Source organism: Verruconis gallopava (assembly GCF_000836295.1).
Source record: "Verruconis gallopava strain CBS 43764 unplaced genomic scaffold supercont1.10, whole genome shotgun sequence".
NCBI lineage: Eukaryota > Fungi > Ascomycota > Dothideomycetes > Venturiales > Sympoventuriaceae > Verruconis > Verruconis gallopava.
Window position 1 is genome coordinate 219,455 of NW_015622146.1, and position 19,093 is coordinate 238,547.

Genomic DNA, 19,093 nt, shown 5'->3' on the forward strand with positions numbered 1-19,093 from the left:
TGTGCTCTGGTGGTTTGCAAACATCAAAGGCGGACCATGGGAAACAGTTTTGTTTCAAGCACCATTCCACTGTGTCAATCAGCAAGCTTCACTATTTCCAGACCGATAGCAATCGGTCGGCGAAATCCACCCTGGCCGAAGCACAGACCGTGGGAAAAAAAAATCTCCCGCTGAGATCTCATCTTAAGCATGGGTGCATTTAGGGACGAGGACGGACCATTCAGGGGCTCGATCTTGCATTCTTTGCCCAGACGTGCGTATGAACATGTGCGTTGAGTGGAACGCGCTGTGAACGGCGACACTACGACCGCCACTGGGCGTGCTTCCCGGGGTGGCAACGCCAGAACGCGAAATCTGGCGAACTACCCGTGCTATCATTGGGGTGCCATATTGTTCCTTCTCCCTACGATCGGCGCTGCTAAGAGCAAAGGCCGCGGCATGGTGATTAGCTGAATCTCGACAGAGCACAGAGTGCTTTTGCTCACCGTGGGGTTGGAATCCCCAATGGCCAGCTTCACGGTCGCGAGCAACGGGCGTGTTGCGTAGACGACGACGCAGAGCGAAGAAACGCGCGGAAGGTCGCTGCGAGCACGTAATTCCCCAGGCTAGCCAAACCCCCATGCAGGTCAACTTTGGGAGCTGTAATGGCTTCGCATGTACATTCCGCATCATCCCGCCGATGACATGAAAGACGTGGTAGGCTTTCCAAAAGCAAGATGAGCAGTCATTTAACGAAGCGGCAAAGCCGTCGCAGCCTCGATTTGAGGTCGAGAGGATGCGTGATTATTGGCTCTCGCGCAGGGCACCGTCTTTGAGAGTTCGGGGCCACTGATGATAGAGGCTCTGGTCACAACCATGAGTGTCACGAGCAGACTGAATGAAGCGCGCTACTTGCCTTCATCGCAATCACCATCGTCTACGCCGCTCGTCGGGGGACTTTTTCAGACAGGACATCCGCTCTCTGCAGGAGAACACGGTGACTGCTTGATCAAAGGCGACCATCATCTTCATGTCAGCAGCGGAGACATCTGTCCGAACCCCCCCATCTCCTGCTCCCGTTCGTTCCTTTTCGCCCGGCGGAACGAAGGTATGCCGTGATGATACAACCATCACAAGAAACCGTTCCTGCGCAAAAGAGTCTCACCAACCCGAGGCTGCCGTTTCCCAGAGGCATGATCACGATAACAGGGAGTCCAGCTACTGGCTCTGCCGCCAGGCTAGCCTTAATCCAGAGAGTTTCGTTGCAGATCTAACGCCACCGTCGGGTCAAAACTGATGAGCCAATGCAAGCTGGAAGGTTCACCCAGGGGCCCCTGGGCAGTGCCAACTCTTTTGTATCTCGGAGATCTAATTCATTATTGCTGTGCACGGTTCCTGGTGCCACGGTTCCTCCCTGCTGATGGTTCCAGAAATATCGTGAGCCCCGTGCCGCCCTGTACCGCACTGTACTGTAACGTAGTGTGGTAGATTCGACGCGATGGATGCGAGTAGTCTGAGTCGTGGAATCGGTCCCTGTACCATGAGGGGTAAAGCGTTCAAATCAATCGTTCTGACGAGCCCGCGCCTTTCTCAATGCGTTCATAACCGATCGCGCACTTGGCAATTCAAACCGTTGTATTGGCTCGCTACCGAAGAATTATAGCTTTGCGAACTTCTAGCGGCGAAACGTACGAGCAAACTTTGGAAACAGACTAAAAGTAAACCGTGCACGCAAAAGGTCTGGAGCGTCAAGGAACTGCTTGGCGGCCCAAGCAGTGTGAGTTTGTCTATGACTCGCAGATCCTGAGCGACCCTTACAAGTTTAAAACTCTGGACAGTCCACGTCAAAGACCTCCGAGTCGTGGGAGCTTGCTGGCTAGAACCCCTCACTCGTTCGCTACACATTCTCCATGTTTACGAAGTGAAATGCATTCTGCTCGGTGCCACTGGCTTGTAATTATACAGATGCGGCTACGACGGTCTCACAGCCGGCTTTGCATCATTGGCGCAAGGCAAGTCAGTTCTTGCAAGTTGCTCCAACGAATGTGTAATCGTACAGGGTTGCATCCCAATAGCGTTTTTAAAGGCGAAGCCGCCACCACGCTATGCCATGCAATCATAATGCAATTTTCTCTGCCTGCCTCAATGAAGCGGGTATCATGAATCGTCAAACCAAAAACAATGCCTTCAAGCATGTGCCGCTAATGCAAATGCGCCATCTGTCAAAATGGTTTTTGTAGCTTCTAGCAATCTAGCCTCTCGTCCGAGAAGGCAGTTGCATGTTCATCACACTTGGCGATTCGCTTCTGGGTTCATCGTCACTCAGATAGCCATTTTCTCGAGCAAGCCAGAGCAGGGCACGTTCGTCGAAACTTCTGATGAAGTCCTGATCAAGCACTCGTGCTTTCCTCCCGGCGTAGGTGTGATATTCGTGCAGAATTGAGTCCAAGTCTGCACCTAAGACTTTTCTAAAGCAAGCAACAACGCATCCGGTTCGATGCTTGCCCTTGTTGCAATGTATGAGTAGCGGATAGTTCGAACGATCAAGAACAGCACCGAGGGCTTGCGCCATTGTGGCCGGCTCGATCTTGATGACTTCCTTGTTCGCGGGCACGTGCACACGAATCTGTTTTATGCCTGCATCGTCCAGAAATTGAACATACGGCTGGGGATATGGTTCCGGAACCAAGGTAAGAATGGTCTTCAGCTTCAGTGTTTTCAAGAAACTGAAGTTCTCGGGAAGCGGAAACTGGCTTCGAAATATCTCGCCCGGCATCACTGCACCGAAGTTGGTAGGTGGAATGTGCGAGGTTAGTCGCGCTGGCGCAATGCATGATATTGAGAGCTTTCGCTGCGACGGCGATGTCGCTAAGGAGGTTCTCTCGGGGGAAACTGCTGCAGTGTTTAGAAGACAAGCTGAATCGCTTTGCATCAGAGACATACCTTCTCTTGAAGAGCCAACACCGATGCCGTAGATATCACTGCCGTCAAAACTGTCTACACTTTCGGCCCAAGCGTCGTATGCCCGTATGATCGCAGGATGGACTCCCTCAAAATCATCATAGCTGGAGCTGGGGTCAGGAATGGACATGGCTTTGGTGCGTGAGGAATCCGCGTGCGGCTCCGTAGGTGTGAATGTCGGAGAGGAGTGACGAACAAGGCCCGAGATGATCTGCGGTAGGTCGCGGGAGATGTATAGGTATCCGCCTGCTTGTGACCTAGCAGGCTTAACCTCTGCCTGTAGACCAAGCGGTTCAAGAGGCACGAAATTAGAGAGAGGGAAAGTCAGGCGGGACGCGGCAGAGTAACCTCTGAGTGGAGGTGAACTCTTCGCGAGGTTAGTGTCAAAGAAGCAGAATATCGGCCAAATGAGATGCATACTGAAGGGTCACCAAGAGGTAGCTACAGAATCCATGACTGGACGACGGTGCCGACGCGACTTATATCCATGGTTGGCGTGAGGAATCGCGGGTTGCAGCGTGGGGTGTGCTGAATGTGCGGCCTCGACCGGGGAGGCGATCCCAGCGATTTCGTGGGTTGAAGTCGCGTGACAAAGCGGAAAACACGTCCGGAAGCAGGTTCTACGCGTTCGACTGTGGTTGGATGTGTCGTCGGGACGGTGCTGGCTGCTAGAACGATGGCGAAGAGACGAAGGTAGTGCTTGCTGGACGGCGGTTGTGGGATGAGAAGGAACAGAGCAGGAGAGAAACTCAGGGTCCATTTTTTTTTCCTGCTGGGCGACAGCGTGAGTTGCCTCCGCCGGCGCCCAGCGATGCCGTGACACTCCGTATGGCCACGCTCTGGCGAGGCGACTGCTGGAGCCACTGACAGGGCCCTTACGCTCTAGGCGGGGGCAGCCAAGCAGGCCAGCCTGCTCATCCACCGTGCAACGATGCGCAACCGTCGTTCTTCTTGCGCTGTCCTTCAGCACCGCGCCTGGCACCACTGCTCAAAACGCTCACTAATATTCTTCAGTGAACCTTACGCGACAGTTCCAAACCCCACATCTCCGACTGTATCCTTGCAGGCAATCCATTACCTCAGCCGCATGCAAAGCTCCTGATTCGGTAGCGATCATCACAGGTCAGGAATGGGCCATGACCATTCAGACTGCGACTCCTCCGTACACACGATCACCTTCTGCAAGTAGCTACCCCGTCTCCCCTGCAAAAAAAGACCTCGAAAGAGCTTGGTGTTGCGATTGGCACTCGTTGCGGGCAAAAGCGCGTGTCAAAGAGCAGTGTCTCCGCCAAACTCGGCCTATCCAATCGTCTTTTCTGACCGCGGCACGTTCCTGACTACTATTGCTCGATTGGTGCAGAGAAGAACTGCTTTGACTGAATCGGCTGACAGTGGCATTTGATTTTGACGCCCTCGTGTGGGCTGTTCGTAATGGGAATGCAAGCATGGCCTAGCCGATCTCCGTCGTCTGCCTCGTATAATAGGTTTGTTGCAATTGAGTCCTGGACATCATGGGGTTTGTCCGTTATCCCTCCCAAGAAACTCGAATCACGGCCGTGCGCAGGCTCCATAGCGTGGGGAGGGTGAGGCTTTGTCGTACCCAGCATCTTTTCGATGGCACGACGCATCCCACGAGCTTGATCTACGAGGCGTAAGCATGGCTTCCGAGGACCCGAGTTCTCTGCCAGATGGCGATGCTTCATAATGGTGATAGTGTGCCAGGCGCTGCACGATCTCTTTCCGCACAAATGAAGCCGCATCTTCCTGCTCGAGGTTGACGTCCAGTTTCCGGTAATCCACAGCTGGTTGCGAGATCGAGTCGTCGTCCAACCGTCCGTCTCCGATGTACTGGCCGATTCTCTTCCCCAGGAGTTGTTCGCAGCGATTACACCTATTTTAATAGAAAATTCTCCTTCCATGGTTCAAGATCTACTTCTTTCTTACGCACTCTTCTTGAGATTCGTCTTTGGAATTGAAATTACAGGATAGCCAATCAGTCCCTTACGTTGAGATTGGAACAACTCCCATCAGCAACTCAGCATGAATCTTGAGAACCTAGTTCTTTTCGCTCAATAATGCATCTGAAGATGTTGGTAGCATTAAGACGAGGTGGCAGTGGAAAGACGTATGCCTCGTAGGTCCGAACGTCTTACCGGTGAGGAGATACCATCAGCCTTCAACTAGTACAATGAATCATTTCAACCTTTTTTGTCCTCAACGCTCTGGTGTTTGCTGCAATTCCGAGCATACGCAGAATAACCCCAAGTTCAGAGTGTAATGGAGCGGGTACACAGGTTCACAGGGTAAGAACAAAAATAGGTCCTGAGCGACAGCTGTAGACGATCTGGGGTTTTCCTTTTTCATTGAATTTTGCATCCGATTAGTGATATAAAATTAAATCAGCGCGCCGTATTTGGCACAGGAAGTAAACTTGGTCGTTGACAAGTTGCGCTGACGCTGCGCAAAGGCCGTTGTGTCCTGGATGTTCGTGCTCGCAAAACATCGGCTTCAAAGGTTCCGGGGGGGGGGGGGTGTGGGAAGCGTTGCTCGAGCACAACCTGCGTACACAACGTACCCGACTTCCTACGATCTAACACCTTTTGTTACATACTGGGTTGGTACTTTTCTAGAGGCTCGATCTTGATTTTCAGACTAGGCCATGTTATTTTTATTTGTCGCAAAAGATAGAACGAGGTGCTTGCTGAAGTAGTGCAGCTCCGGCAACCACAAATTTTTATTCCCGTGAAAGCATTCATATTGATGTGCAGTAGACAATGTAATTTTCGTAGCAGTGACGTTTATTGTCAAGTTCTTTTTCACTTTATTTGTTTCCGTGGATAGTCTAGGTTTGTTGTGCGTTGTTTGTTTTTCTATCCTTCAGGAATAAATAAAGGTGAAAGAAAAAGACACGGCTAAGAGTCTGGCACAACTCATCTTTGAGTACCACGTTGTCTATTATTTGCACTCGGCGATACTATCGACTGGATCACCCGATAACATAAATCCAAAGGCGCCACTACAGAGATCAGTGAAACGAAAAATACCGCTCTACACCAGCTCCATCGAATGGGGAGGAGAACTTGAACGAGCCATAGAAACTCAAAGCGAAATTTCAAGCGGTGGTAAATTCCCTTTCGTAACTCTATTGACCGCCTACTGTTAATTTGTGCACAAGGATTTATGAACATATCCCCAGCTGTATCTTTAACCATGATTTCAAACCATGGAGATTCCCTGCTTCAAATGTACTGATGTGCAGGTATTGAAAGAAACCTCCCTTGTTGTTTCCAATTGAAGCCCTCACCAACGTTTCTCCGCGCGTCAATTGGCACCTAAACTATACACAAAATTCTCAACGCAGATAGGACGAGGGTTGGCCCAGGACAATGTTTCTAAACTAATGGAAAGTAAAACGTGGTAGACAGTGGACCAATAATCTGAACCATGACGTCATCCGTCGACGCTGATGAACCTCCAGCTCCAATATCATGTTAACATCTTATTACCACTGAACGGCATTTTTGCAGCCATATGGCGTATACGAGGAGGTGAAGAAGATAGAGTTTGTGTCGTATATCACCAAGGCCTAAGGGCACTTTCTAATTTGATGATAAACTTAAAAGTCGCTATAGGGACACTTCCAGATCCTCTCAAGAACTACAATTGTCCCATGTCGACTTGCACAAAGGAGTCATTCCTTGACCTGATCCAGAGTCTTTTTGACCTCATCAACGCAATGTCATGCAAAGCAAATTTGACCTCTTACATTACGAAGGATTGAGACTTTTAGAAAATGATCAAATGATTACTTCTGTAATCAGAAGGGCCTCTGAAATATTGGGAAGAGGCTCCAAGGCTTGATTTTGCCTGAAACATGTCGATATGAGGGTTCACAGAGCGGAAACTTGAAATGATGAGGAAAAGAAGTAAAAGTGGAACAAGGCACAGTTCTTTCTCCCAAATCTAGTCCAATTCGATTGCACAACTATGTAAAGAGTGAATAGTGGTCGGTGATGATCATAGAAGTGATGCCGCTCCCCCTGCCATTACTAAAGTAAGCCCCATTGATACAAAGGACACCTCGCTTGATGCCAAATAGTACATTGCACGCTCTGCGAAACATATAAGCGAGACGCTTATTTGGCAGCACCGAGCAGGCCAACGTCGCTGAGGATAGCGTTGCACTGCACGTTGAGGTTGATGAGACCCTTTTGGTAAGATTATTAGCATGCGCAGTGGTGAGAGAGACCGATGTAGCTCGCTTACAGTCTGGTTGTCAGTCTCGCAGCACATTGGGAATGCCTTGGTTGGGCAGGCCTGGCTGATTGGGAGAAGCGCGAGCAGGTTGGCTGGTAATGATCAGTGATGTTCGAACTGAAAGCTAAGGCTAAGCCTCTTACCGCTGGAGACTGGCGAGCAGGATGATGTGCTTTCACCGTCGCAGCATGCAAGCTTCTGGTTGACACCGCAGTTGGAAGCAGCCTGGCCAACGGTGGTGACGGATGGGTCCATCATAGGACGAGCAGATGGAGCGGCCATGGCGGCGGCGAAGAAGGTAGCGACGATGGCAATGAACTGCATTTTGACTGATTTGGTTTGGGAGAAAGTTGAGCTATTAAAAGCGAGTGATTACTGTAGAAGAGAGTGTATTAAGCGAGTGACTGTGATTTGAGCTGGTTGATGATGTTTTGATTCTGGCGGGAGGAAGACGAGCATTATATAGACATTTCTCTTTCCATACTCAAAGTCTCCAAGTCCTCACCTGCAACACGAGATGATCCTCAGCACGGCTGTGAGCAGCGCCGAAGCCAATGCTGATCTCACTTATTCCAGGTACTGAAGCCAATTAGCCGCTCTATTGCCGGAAATAATGGCACCGTGCCCAAAAGCTAGATTGAGATACGGTGATGTGCATGCTCTCGAAGTATGCTAGTGGCTAGTGCCTGTCTGAGAACCGCGCCATGCCTCATTACCTGAAGGAGCAATCCAAAATTGTAGACAAATTTCACTTGGTGCTTAGCGGTAGGACTCGTAACAGGGTTGAAGGCGGTACTGTCAGTCCGAAATGTTGGAGCAAGTGTCCGATCTGTACGGATTTCCAATTTGCCAGAGACTTAGTTCGCGAACGCTGAAGGCGAAACTGCGATCTAGTTCATTGTAATAGCCTAATTTGGATAGAGCAAGGCTATCCTGGGGGTTAGTTTCTGGACGATCTGGAGACGCATCTGAACAACCGCCTTACTTCGCACGTGCGTGTATGGCGCTAAAAGCCTCGTAACGCGCTTGTTGCATGGCGCCGTGCAGTTTCGAACGATGTGTTCATGGATATGGTTGTGAAATGTTACCTCTATTCACATTTTTTGCTTGCCAAGCTCGTTTGTCGCAGCCGCGCAGTTCATGTAGATGATTGTCAAAACATCCTTCCGTGTCCCGGCGCCAATTTGCTGTTTACTCTGTCTGGTCCTCGGGATGCTGCAGAAGCTGTCGAAACCTTCGTATATCTAATCCTGCAGTAGTACAGATGATATGCTGCCACATTCAAGCTCATCGTACCTTCGCTGTGAACATTAGAACTAAGTGTCTACTTTGGCAAAAACTTAACGTCAACAGTAACTTTGAGAGCAGTCAAATCCAGCACTGTTCTCAGCATGTGTCACGGAACGAACTCAAAGACGGCGTCTAATGAGATTTCCCTGATTGATCTCGTCTTGGCACGCAGAATCTCCAACGCTGGTAGCTTGGAGTCCAGGTGTTGACGTTTGATCCGGAGATCGATTCCGCATGACAGCTCAAGCATGTTACAGGTCTCAAAGTAAGCTCGGATCAATATTATTTTCTCCAGGGTTGTTATCCAGGAGCTGAGGTTCAACGGAGATGCGTCAGCACCTATGTTACATGGCTGTTGATTTGGATAGATTTGTAATCCCGGTGTCTCAAAGTGTGGGTTGTCCACTTGAGCAAGTTACGTGTCTGAGTCAGCACCGCATTTCACTTACCGTATGCTATGTGTCGCAGATTAGTTCACCCCGAGATCTACGTCATACGATGAAGATCAATAAAGCGAGAAGAGGTTTCGATGTGAAGGAAAGCTGAGTTATGTTGAGGAGATCGATTTACAGGTGAGGTTTGTTGACTTCGCCGCGGTCTGATTGGCGAATTCGCTCCTCAGCCTAGCTCAGCCTTATGTTATACTCTGCCCTAGCCCGCTTAAAGTTCCATTTGATGGCGAAAGAGGCCATTACGGTGCATCGGACCAGCTCGAATGAAGCCCATAGTTTGGTTGGAGGGCACAAACACAAAAAGCTGATATTTCTTTGCCCCTGTTTCGTTAAGCGTGGGCTGTTGCTAGCGCACGCGCCCGAGAGGAATCCGCAGTGTAATGCTGTCATGAGTGTCGCCGTGCGACAGAGCTACAAGTGGCGCTTCCCGTTAATTGCCGAGCCAAATCAGTTGAATCGCCGTCAATATTTTTGTTCTGGGCGGCCGAGGTGGATCAAATGTGATCCATCGGGTCATTTTGAAATGTAGTTGAAGGCTCTCGCCTCCCCAAAATTGTTATAACAATCTAAGACTGGGTCTCTGTCCACAATAAGGCCGGAATTACACCGAAGATACTTTTCTGCCATTTGGCTTCCCGAAGTATTTTCTCTTTCTAGGGTTTTGCGGGTGATACATAGAGACCAGATTCCTGACGCAAAATTTTTTCAAACTCAACGACGAGCCGCGCCAGACCTAAAGGTTGAGCGGTTTTGAAATTGACAACGGTTATACCTATGGAATAACTTCAGCGAGGACGTTCTGGAGATTTGCTTGGTCGACACAAATCTCCAGCGGCTCGCAAGGCCATCTAACAAAACACGGCATATAGAACCCTCTGCAAAACTCGAATGGCGATAAAAGAGCATCTGAATTGGAAGTCTCAGCATTGCATAGCCTTCTTGCACATACGTGCGACCACAATAACTCTAATGTTGGATTTAGAAAGATTATTGCTGACTATCTAGTGAGGAGATCATTTGGCTGTGGTCTCAATTGTTCTACTCATCCTACGCAATTTTCGTGATTCCCTCTTCCTCCCCCGAAGCTTCACAGGTCCCTACCCGTCATGTTCATCGCAAGTGTCACCGAATTTGACATGATATCACCTTCGGACTAATGGCCTGGCGAGGTTTTATCGGCACGGCGGTGTTTGTCTCCCCTGTCTAGTTGACATATCCCATTGTCCTGAGGTTCGTGAATAAGTTCTCCTATGAGTTACGCGGTACAATCTGGATTTTGTTTCACAAAAACTACAGATAATGGATGGTACGTCATACTATACCGTCCTAACAGGTGAGACTGTGGATTACAATAATTTCGTCGAAGCTTCAAATTCTCATCACGATGTCATATAGACTAATTTCTGAATTTGAGGACACAGTGTATGCCCAACGTGCAACACGCACTAATCGATATGTGAAATCATTATGGAAGCGATCGCAGACAGCTGAAGTTCCTTGGCTTTCCGAAAACGGGTGACCGAATCCTGATTCAACCAAGATATTTCCTTACGCCCTCCATTCCTCGAAGATATCACACACTGTTCAAGCTATCCATCCATGGCTAATACAGCTGCAAAAGGGATCTTGAAGGAAACATCTTTGCGCTCCCAAGGGTGGTGGAACCATCAATCTCCTTGATTCCATGGACGTCCACTAAGCTATATCTTCAGTGTTGCATCACCACGCGCCTTAGAATCTATTGGAATCACGTATTTGAGTCCCACAAATAGTCCATCCAAACGAAGACGGTGCCGAAAGAAATCGGGGATACTCGCTTTCTTGAATACACAAGCTTCGATGTTATTTCAAATGCAACTAACCTAAGGCTCATAGCTGACTCTGTAATTGTCTTAACCCAGTGGTTTGCTCGATAAAGCCGTCATACCAGGCGACTTTTTCCAGCACGTTTATGGGGCTTATGTAAGAAACAACTGCAGTAATATTTATTCCCAGTTGTTCCTCTACCGGAAATTCTATTAGGAGCCCCTTATTTTTTTTCTCTCTACTGCTCCGCAACTTTGGAATTCGTACATCCAAAGTTGTGAAATGTGACCGAGTTCGTAGATCTTTTTTCCCATGCTCTATGGACTGATCCAACCTAGCAATTCTTCGGGGGAGTTATTTGATGCATTGTTTTGTTTCCCACAGAGTAGAGCTTATTCAATGGAGCCTTTTCAGCGAAATGCTCAAACTCAAAGGATCAAGTTCTGGGCATATACTGATATCAGCTTCCTATTGATTCCCAGCGCCGAAATACTGTATGCCTTGACAATATGCAAGCTTCGTCTCAAATGTCTCAATGAGCAGTGGTTGGTTTAACTAGGGGCTCCATTGAACATACAACACATACTGGAACTACTCATTGCTAGCCTTTTCGCCCTGTAAAGTAGCTGGATTCTTCTCGGGAAAGTCGATTCTGTTGCTGTCAAAGCCACGATGAATGACAGTTATTTCTTTGGTAAAGGATTCGTCAGAGGGCGTTTACACGGTGTGAACCTAAGTAGCGGGTACCTCCAATCTAAAATGACATTCGTAATCAGAGCCATTCCAGAGCTGCATGCCCAGTAGTACAGCAACCCAGCTGGCGCGTTCACCATAAGTGGTCCGATTGCGAGCGAGAGAACAAGCAAAAATCGTGTGAGGACGGAGCCAGAACCTCCAGGCACACGGCGCATGCTCAGTAGTGTCTGGGACATCATGATTGCAGATACTGCGTATGACAGCGTTCCTGTTGGGTCTGCGATCGTTAGATCCACAGCCCAAGGGAGCCCTTCCTCCATCATAGTTGGCTCAAACAGTAGCGCAGCCTGTCGCGCAGCGTCCATGCCTTCTGTCAACTCCTGGCCGAGCATGGTATACAGCAAAGACTTTAGTGTACCGCCAGGTATGCCCAACATTTCCCGAATATTCCAGCTCATTGTCAGAAATACAGGAAGCTGTAGAATGGGTCTCAACAATGTCTTCCCAAGTCCACAGTCAAACCTATGTTGCAAGTCTTTCCTCAGTGCTCGCATGGCAGTTCTGTACCGTTTCATCATGCCTACCGAGGGATCGTGGCGCGCGTGATTGCGAGCGTCTTTGAGGTACCAAGACTTGTGAGCATTTATGAGCGGGCTGATTGCTAAGCGGCGTTGCAAGGCTTTGCGCGTCGAGAGTGTAATGGGGTAATAGAGTATAGCTCGAATGGCAAGAGCAGAGAGTGGAATCACCCACAACCATGGAATATGAAGGGTATCGTGCATGTATTCCATAGGTATGCGGAGCATATGCGTAACCTTATCAACATTCTGAGCAATTCCGGGGATGGTATCAACAAGAGCGGCTGAAGACGAGGCTTTACGACACGAGATGTGTGGAAGGGGGAGAGCCTGTACACGGCGGTAAACGGGGATGCGTGCGCATGGTGCAACGGCGAGACTACTGAGAGGTAGTCTAGTCGACGGTCGCATTATCTTGTCTATGCCCTCTATGTATGATTAGATTGGACAATCTCAGGAAAGAATAATTATACCAACCATGCAAACTAAGAGTGATAGGTTTTGCTCGTTCTCAAAGTCTCAAACAAAGCAGGTTGTGCTGCGGAGCTGCGGAACCGAATGGGGAAATCCAGTAACTTTATGACAGATTTATACTCATCTAGTTCTCCCGCTGCTCTACACTACACGCCATGACCATGCATTTGTGCTCGAAAAGCCACAAGATTCCCACACGGTAGCAATGCTCGGACTTCTACTGCCCGTAATACTTACACTAATACTGCTCGCACCTTGGCTGGTTCCATTTGTGCTCCGAAAATGCGGCGCTCTTGCGGGCTGGTGGATATCTACCAAGACGGATGGCAGGAGGCAGACCTTAGTCGCTTCGAGTAAAGCAGCAAATCATGAGCAGGACAAGCGACGATCATCTTCAAGTGATGACGGTGACTGGGAGAAGCTGGACGGAGTGTCGAGCTCTAGGAAAGTAGAGTCGGACAGGAGTTGGAAAGGCGTAGTTGGCTTTTTTCACCCATTCTGCAATGCTGGTGGAGGCGGCGAGCGAGTTCTTTGGGCAGCCATACGAGCGACACAGTTGCGATGGCCAGAAGCTGTGTGTGTCGTGTACACGGGCGATCACGACGCGAACAAGACCCAGATCATCACTCGAGTTCAGGTATGTTTCAATCACGTATGATCGAGATGTTGTATGTTCATGACTCTAGGATCGCTTTAACATAACACTTAATCTGTGCACTCTCCATTTTCTCTACCTCTCGGCTCGCCACTGGGTGCTCGCTTCCTCTTGGCCTCGTTTCACACTGCTGGGGCAATCTATCGGCTCAATAGTGCTTGCCCTGGACGCTTTCAACCTTCTTGTACCAGACGTATTTGTCGATACTATGGGCTACGCCTTCTCACTATGGCTCTGCAAATTCCTGTTCCCCTCCGTTCCGACATGCGCGTATGTTCACTATCCGACGATCTCGACAGATATGCTCCGATCGCTTGACTCAGAAGTAAAAGAGCATGGCATAAACGCTGGGGCAGGTAAAGGCTTCAAGGGAACCACCAAAAAGGCATACTGGAAGTTGTTTGCTGGTCTCTACTCACGAGTGGGTGGCAGTATTGATGTTGTGATGACGAACTCCAGCTGGACACAAAGTCACATTATAGACCTCTGGGGTCCATATCGAAAACACAAGCGCCGAGTTACACCGAATGGAACAGGTCATGATATATCTGTAGTCTTCCCTCCTGTTGCAGTGGAAGAACTCGAGGCCGAAGTTGAAGTCACAGCTGCGGCTGAAAAGAACCGCAAACCGCACTTGCTATACATAGCGCAATTTCGACCTGAAAAGAATCACTCTCTCATTGTAAACGCTTTTGCTCAACTGATTACCTCCAAAGCTTGGCCTGCGGCAGATCGTCCTAAGCTGGTTCTTGTGGGCAGCGTGCGTGATGACGACGATAAAAAGAGGGTCTACAAGTTACGACTCTTGGCACATGAATTGCAAATTAGGAATGATGTCGAGTTTGTATGCGATGCAAGTTGGCCGCAGGTTTTGGATCGGTTAAGAACTAGCAGCGTCGGAGTTAATGGCATGTGGAATGAGCATTTTGGAATCGGGGTAGTGGAGTATCAAGCTGCGGGGCTGATAAGTGTGGTCAATGATAGCGGAGGACCGAAACTGGATATTGTGGTAGATATAGATGGGGGTGCCACAGGTATGCTAAATCTGTTTACGCATTCCTCTTTCGCAAGCCCGGTGCTAACTTGGACATGTGCAGGCTTTCATGCATCAACAGCAGAAGAGTACGCTGCCGCGTTTGCCAAAGCTCTTGCGCTAGGCAATTTGGAAACCTTTGCGATGCGACAACGGGCAAGAAAAAGTGCGACAAGGTTCACGGAGCAGGCGTTCGCAGAGAAGTGGGTCAAGAACATGCAGACACTTGTTACGCTTCAAAAGCAGCTTAGACCGACCAAGCAATAATCAATCTGTTGGACGAGTAGAGTGACGTGGTAGTATATAATCCCGCAGGATGGCGCAGCGTATACCCCAAAAAGATGAAAATTATCGATAAGTATATCTCTTCTATCTACTTAACGTGTAAGATTAAGGAAAACTAATAACCGTGTCTCGTTCGTATTTACTTTCAGCATTGTTGCATCATTCGATTTCGTTTATTTGGAAACACGCAAGGGTGCACAATGAAGGTGGACAATAGTCTATATCCTACTGATTACTCTGACTTATTCAAAGACTGTTTGTCGCCTGTGACTTCTTTGGCTGCTTGATTTTTCCTAGTACAAAGCTTACCAACGGCAATTCCAAAACGTGGAGTCATGGTAGGTTATTGTTTGGGATGTGAAAGTATCGTCACCCGCTAGCCATGCCGCTCTTCTGTGATGAACTGGAAGTTGTTTCGCTTAACCACAATGACTCCCTTCCTAAAACAGAATCCACAACCTCGCTTGGCTCTAAATCCTGTGATCGCGTAGAAAAGCTTGAGACTGAGTTCGCCGCAGACGTAGAATTAGTGTGTTGAAATTTGGATGGTAATTGTTCCAGCACGGCGAGTGTGTCATTTCTGGTTTTGCTACCAGGTGGGAAAGGCAGCATGTTGACATTTTTCCATCCGTTTAGACGAACTTTGACCGATCGTTATATGACCATGTGCTAACGAATTGATTCATTTTCCTTGCTGGAAAATTTCTCTAGCCTTCTGCTTTTCGAAAGTTCTCAATCGCTTAGACCATCGGATGTTATCCGGCTGGCTCACGTCGCGCAAGTACACTTAAACGCCAAAGAGAAAATGCAATTCTTGTGCGAGACTAGATAGAGGACAGAAGAAATGGATGTCCGACTTAACATATGTGGACCTCCATTTTGTGCGTACGTAAGTATTTTGTGAGTTCGAAGATGCAAACGCCTGAAGTGACAAAAGCGAAAATAACCGCCAATAAGTCCCAACCAGTTGGGAATTGGTGTCCTCTCACTCAGAATATTGCTAAAATTCTCCAATAAACGATTTGGAATAGATGTTCGCCAAAGTTGAGCGGCGCCTTCGTGTTGGAGAAAGTAGATAGTAGAGCTAACGTAAATACTTCCTTTTAGTGATCTGTCCATTAACAAGAACTTCAAGACAGAGAAGAGTCAAAGTGCACTGATCAGCCTAGATGACCGGCAAGCCTCCTGATGAAAACTACTATGCAAGCAACACAGATTACCCTGTGCTTCACTTCTGTCTGCATACAGTCTACGTTGGTACCGGCATAAGAAGAAACTATGCGATACAGGAATACAAGATCTGAAAACGAAATTTATGAGCGCCTATGCAGTTTATGGATGTAAGATTTGTCAATTTTGAACTGGGTCAAGGCATAGTTCATGAGAATGACGGCTGAGCATGTCAACGGGACGATTGGAAAATTTGTAAATCATATTTCTACTCTTCCGTGCCTTTTACACCATCTCATAACCCTCATTTCATTTGTGAGTAAGTGATACATCGATGCCGTAAATGCCTGTCAATCCACTTTATACATCGTTTACGGAAAAATACGTTCACCAGAAGAACCTTTCGTCATCATCGCGCCTCCCGTATCTCAAGACGAATGGAATGTCTCCGAGATTCTCGCGTAAGCCTTCAACTTCATTACTCTGGTCGATAGTCACGGTGAAGTGTTTCGGCTGCTTGATCTTGCGTAGCAATTTTAGCAGGCCCTCTAAATTATCCCAATCGCCGGGTGTGCCGTAGAGACTTCTATCCCAGAGAATGATGTCTAGATTCTTCAGCCCTTTCATAGAGGCGAGAAGGTCAGCTGTTCGTTCCCACATACGTACGTCATGTTGCGAGAGCCCAAAGGAGAGACCATGTTGGAGCTGTGGGGTATATTTCATCAAAAGCGTTGCAATCAAGTTGAAGCGATGTAACAGCGTTGTGGAGGAAAGAGCGAGCAGAGTCTTAGGTGAAGAGAGCAAAAAGGAATTGTTCGTATAGAGGTGAGGGATCGCTTCGGTGTAGCTTCGACTTCAATGTCAGTGGCATCCATAGAGAGGATTGAATACACGGCAATACTCACACTCGGCGGCATGATTGGAGCAGTGATATGAAGTAGTGCTCTTTCATAAGCTTATCCTGCTCGGCTTGGTCCATGCTTAGACGCATCAATCCTTTGCCCTCGAAGATCTTGCAGTGTCGGATTCGCTTTTCGTCGCTGATGATACCAAGATAAATGTTGAAATTACCAACACAGTGACGCCATATCAGACTTCTAATCTCTGGTGGTAGCTTCCGGTACAATAAGGACTGTGATTGACTGTGCGTGATTTGATCGTCCGAACTCGCTTTTGCTTGTTGCAGAACGTGCTTGTCGATCGTATTCAGACTTGCATGTCCTGGCCCACATATAGCATCTTTTTCTCCGGTCCTTTCAATTGCTTTTTCGTTCTCTACGTCTAGGCTCTTATCGACCTCGTTGTTTGTTCTTCGCGCGCAGTGTGGAATACTGATTCGCCGCCTGTGACTTCTGCGTAAAGGTCGCACCGTGTCTGGACTTCGTGGGCCAACCCGCTGATACTCCATGATTGCTTCATATTCTTCCTGTTGCCGCCTTCGCTTTCGCGACCGAATGGCGCAAATATAGCAGGGGAAACAACATGGACAGCAAGCCGCAAGGCAGAGGCAGGCGAGGAGCCGCCGGACTCGTTCCCGCATCGTGATGAGTGAGGAAACAAAGAACGAGGGTGGTGAAATTGCTTGTGAAGATCTAGAACGATTGCATAGTCGGAGAAGCTGTGCCCGTGATCATGTCCGAAATCCACATACAACGATCGTCAACGAGCGATGGATCTTAAAGTCTGGCTTTCAGAAGATCATTAGGCCCGAGCCTGTGGTGGAGGGCACGAGTCGAGTCCGTGATCTCGTATCTTGCAGGATGTGAAAGTACGGCGGAATCTTGTCTCTGGGTCCCGCAATGAGCGTCAATTGCGACGGCAAGCAAAGAATCAACACATTGTAGGATCTGCAACATGGAAGCGTTGGAGTGGAACTTGATTGCACATCCCCGCCCTAGTGTGATAAGCGATGCGTCAGTGGTGTGAGCGGGAAGTCTAGCACAGTTTGGGTATAGTTATGTGCCATTGTAATCGTGTACAGAGAATCACTCCGTCCCGTACAGCAAAGCCGTCAACATTGAAGCATTTAGGCTCTGGTGCCAATGCCGCTCGTGGACTAACCACGGAGTGATAATATCACACATCTATCGCGCCGTAGATGCCAACATTCTTCGTACTGTTTCTTCACAATCGTACCATTCTTCTCATATTCTCCCCGATGTATAACATTTCGCTCAAGGTAGCGTACCTCAACGCCTGGACGAGATTTAACATACTGCAAAGTCTCAATTCCGTTGGCAACGGGTGCCGGCTATTCCAAATGGACTGCATACACTTTTCCCCCTTCAAAAGCTCCCTTGAAAGCTTGTCCCAAGGGATTCCCACTACTGCTGACATACAAGACATTACGATCCTTCTCTCGCCTGCCGAATTGTGCAGAAGTTATGTATTTAAGGCCCTTTGCAACGACTTCCTTCGTCCCATCTTCCTGAACTCGCGTGATTGTGCCTGCCAGGTATTGCATGACGTACAATTGTTGATTGTCTTTATCAATCGCAAGATCGTCCAGGATCCCCAAATTTGTCGCTACGACTTGAGGGGTCCCTATCTGAGTAGCTGTAATAGGATTAACTGAAATCTTGCATAGTGTTCCTTTCCATAAGTTTGTGTAGTACACCATGCTATCTCGAACTCGGACACCATTGATACCGATTCCCAAGAACCGCAACCCAGCCATGGAGTCATCCTTGATAGCAGTAGACGAAGACTTTCTGGCGATATCTAGGCGCATGATGGCACCTCTTTTGGTATCGCTTGCGAGCAAAGTTGACGGTGACAGCTTCGTCAAACCATTCAACATGCCTACATCTGGAATATGTGATATCACCTCTGTTTTCAGCCCTTCTGATCCCAGATTGACCGTCCAGAGTGAATATGTGGATCCTTTGAAAGGCATGACTGCGAAGATATCCGGCTCTATTTCGGCAATGCCTTGAATGCCTTTATACTCTTCAAAACGCGCTATAAGCCGTGAACGTGGAGGCGAGACGTCCATTTCAATCTCGAATACCTCAGGCTGATCGAAGCGTACGACAACAAGATTTCCGTTTCCGCGAACAGCGATATTCTCGATCCATGCGCCTCTAGGGAATTCATAGAGCTTGGCGACATTTGGGGACATGGGCATTGAAATAAATGTCCAAAGCCACCACAGAAGTAAAGGTAACGGGGAAAATGTAAACAACAGACGAGACATATGTATTTCGTTGAATTTATCAACTCCTAAAGATAGAGGGCCGGTCTGGATTCATGTGGAAGGTTGAAAGGAAATACTGCAGTTAAAAGTGTGCACTCAGCTCTTGCCGAATACGAGCTGTAGCTTGCATGCTGAGCACGAGACATCACTGACATGCTCTGTCTGGACACCAAACGATAAAATGATTCAATTTCGTTTTGGACAACCTGCTTTCTGAAAAGTGAGATTCTAAAAATTCATTGTACAACGAGTTGATTAGAC

The 19,093-nt window shown here is 48.3% G+C and overlaps 6 protein-coding genes across 8 annotated transcripts; 1 reads left to right on the forward strand and 5 right to left on the reverse strand.

Annotated features, from left to right (window-relative positions):
• Nucleotides 1-1,721: 1,721 nt before the first annotated feature.
• Nucleotides 1,722-3,654, reverse strand: PV09_03723. 2 transcript variants are annotated; one of them, XM_016356953.1, is made up of 3 exons: nucleotides 3,361-3,654; nucleotides 2,923-3,307; nucleotides 1,722-2,871 (listed from the first exon to the last, which is right to left on the reverse strand). In XM_016356953.1, exons 2-3 carry the CDS (start codon nucleotides 3,068-3,070, stop codon nucleotides 2,231-2,233), a joined length of 789 nt encoding a protein of 262 aa, XP_016215042.1. In that variant the 5' UTR covers nucleotides 3,071-3,307; nucleotides 3,361-3,654; the 3' UTR covers nucleotides 1,722-2,230. The 2 variants fall into 2 exon arrangements, with proteins under 2 accessions (XP_016215042.1, XP_016215041.1); XM_016356952.1 differs by having other exon boundaries at nucleotides 2,923-3,383.
• A 3,234-nt stretch (nucleotides 3,655-6,888) lies between these two features.
• On the reverse strand, nucleotides 6,889-9,045 carry PV09_03724. 2 transcript variants are annotated; one of them, XM_016356955.1, is made up of 4 exons: nucleotides 8,286-9,045; nucleotides 7,341-8,125; nucleotides 7,207-7,289; nucleotides 6,889-7,148 (listed from the first exon to the last, which is right to left on the reverse strand). In XM_016356955.1, exons 2-4 carry the CDS (start codon nucleotides 7,519-7,521, stop codon nucleotides 7,077-7,079), a joined length of 336 nt encoding a protein of 111 aa, XP_016215044.1. In that variant the 5' UTR covers nucleotides 7,522-8,125; nucleotides 8,286-9,045; the 3' UTR covers nucleotides 6,889-7,076. The 2 variants fall into 2 exon arrangements, with proteins under 2 accessions (XP_016215044.1, XP_016215043.1); XM_016356954.1 differs by having other exon boundaries at nucleotides 7,341-9,045.
• Nucleotides 9,046-10,759: 1,714 nt separating this feature from the next.
• Nucleotides 10,760-12,552, reverse strand: PV09_03725 (uncharacterized protein). Its single transcript, XM_016356956.1, has 2 exons — nucleotides 12,497-12,552; nucleotides 10,760-12,447 (listed from the first exon to the last, which is right to left on the reverse strand). The coding sequence occupies exon 2, from the start codon at nucleotides 12,428-12,430 to the stop codon at nucleotides 11,429-11,431; it is 1,002 nt and encodes a 333-aa protein (XP_016215045.1). The 5' UTR covers nucleotides 12,431-12,447; nucleotides 12,497-12,552; the 3' UTR covers nucleotides 10,760-11,428.
• Nucleotides 12,553-12,634: 82 nt separating this feature from the next.
• PV09_03726 (uncharacterized protein) lies at nucleotides 12,635-14,593 on the forward strand. The gene is made up of 3 exons (XM_016356957.1): nucleotides 12,635-13,130; nucleotides 13,180-14,182; nucleotides 14,246-14,593. Exons 1-3 carry the CDS (start codon nucleotides 12,699-12,701, stop codon nucleotides 14,446-14,448), a joined length of 1,638 nt encoding a protein of 545 aa, XP_016215046.1. The 5' UTR covers nucleotides 12,635-12,698; the 3' UTR covers nucleotides 14,449-14,593.
• A 1,287-nt stretch (nucleotides 14,594-15,880) lies between these two features.
• PV09_03727 (uncharacterized protein) lies at nucleotides 15,881-17,497 on the reverse strand. The gene is made up of 2 exons (XM_016356958.1): nucleotides 16,542-17,497; nucleotides 15,881-16,483 (listed from the first exon to the last, which is right to left on the reverse strand). Exons 1-2 carry the CDS (start codon nucleotides 17,174-17,176, stop codon nucleotides 16,024-16,026), a joined length of 1,095 nt encoding a protein of 364 aa, XP_016215047.1. The 5' UTR covers nucleotides 17,177-17,497; the 3' UTR covers nucleotides 15,881-16,023.
• Nucleotides 17,498-17,851: 354 nt separating this feature from the next.
• On the reverse strand, nucleotides 17,852-19,043 carry PV09_03728 (uncharacterized protein). The gene has a single exon (XM_016356959.1). The coding sequence runs from the start codon at nucleotides 18,830-18,832 to the stop codon at nucleotides 17,888-17,890; it is 945 nt and encodes a 314-aa protein (XP_016215048.1). The 5' UTR covers nucleotides 18,833-19,043; the 3' UTR covers nucleotides 17,852-17,887.
• Nucleotides 19,044-19,093: the final 50 nt, after the last annotated feature.

What these genes read in the sequence shown, in the direction of transcription:
- PV09_03723 (XM_016356952.1), bottom strand. Translation starts at nt 3,358, where the DNA reads ATGCATCTCATTTGGCCGATATTCTGCTTCTTTGACACTAACCTCGCG. An exon ending in TGTTGGCTCTTCAAGAGAAG is followed by an intron (nt 2,872 to 2,922) that starts GTATGTCTCTGA and finishes ACACTGCAGCAG; the next exon opens with TTTCCCCCGAGAGAACCTCC.
- PV09_03724 (XM_016356955.1), bottom strand. Translation starts at nt 7,521, where the DNA reads ATGCAGTTCATTGCCATCGTCGCTACCTTCTTCGCCGCCGCCATGGCC. An exon ending in CTGCTCGCCAGTCTCCAGCG is followed by an intron (nt 7,290 to 7,340) that starts GTAAGAGGCTTA and finishes GATCATTACCAG; the next exon opens with CCAACCTGCTCGCGCTTCTC. An exon ending in GCGAGACTGACAACCAGACT is followed by an intron (nt 7,149 to 7,206) that starts GTAAGCGAGCTA and finishes TCTTACCAAAAG; the next exon opens with GGTCTCATCAACCTCAACGT.
- PV09_03725 (XM_016356956.1), bottom strand. Translation starts at nt 12,430, where the DNA reads ATGCGACCGTCGACTAGACTACCTCTCAGTAGTCTCGCCGTTGCACCA.
- PV09_03726 (XM_016356957.1), top strand. Translation starts at nt 12,699, where the DNA reads ATGCTCGGACTTCTACTGCCCGTAATACTTACACTAATACTGCTCGCA. An exon ending in AGATCATCACTCGAGTTCAG is followed by an intron (nt 13,131 to 13,179) that starts GTATGTTTCAAT and finishes TCATGACTCTAG; the next exon opens with GATCGCTTTAACATAACACT. An exon ending in TATAGATGGGGGTGCCACAG is followed by an intron (nt 14,183 to 14,245) that starts GTATGCTAAATC and finishes GGACATGTGCAG; the next exon opens with GCTTTCATGCATCAACAGCA.
- PV09_03727 (XM_016356958.1), bottom strand. Translation starts at nt 17,176, where the DNA reads ATGCGGGAACGAGTCCGGCGGCTCCTCGCCTGCCTCTGCCTTGCGGCT. An exon ending in CTCCAATCATGCCGCCGAGT is followed by an intron (nt 16,484 to 16,541) that starts GTGAGTATTGCC and finishes TTGAAGTCGAAG; the next exon opens with CTACACCGAAGCGATCCCTC.
- PV09_03728 (XM_016356959.1), bottom strand. Translation starts at nt 18,832, where the DNA reads ATGTCTCGTCTGTTGTTTACATTTTCCCCGTTACCTTTACTTCTGTGG.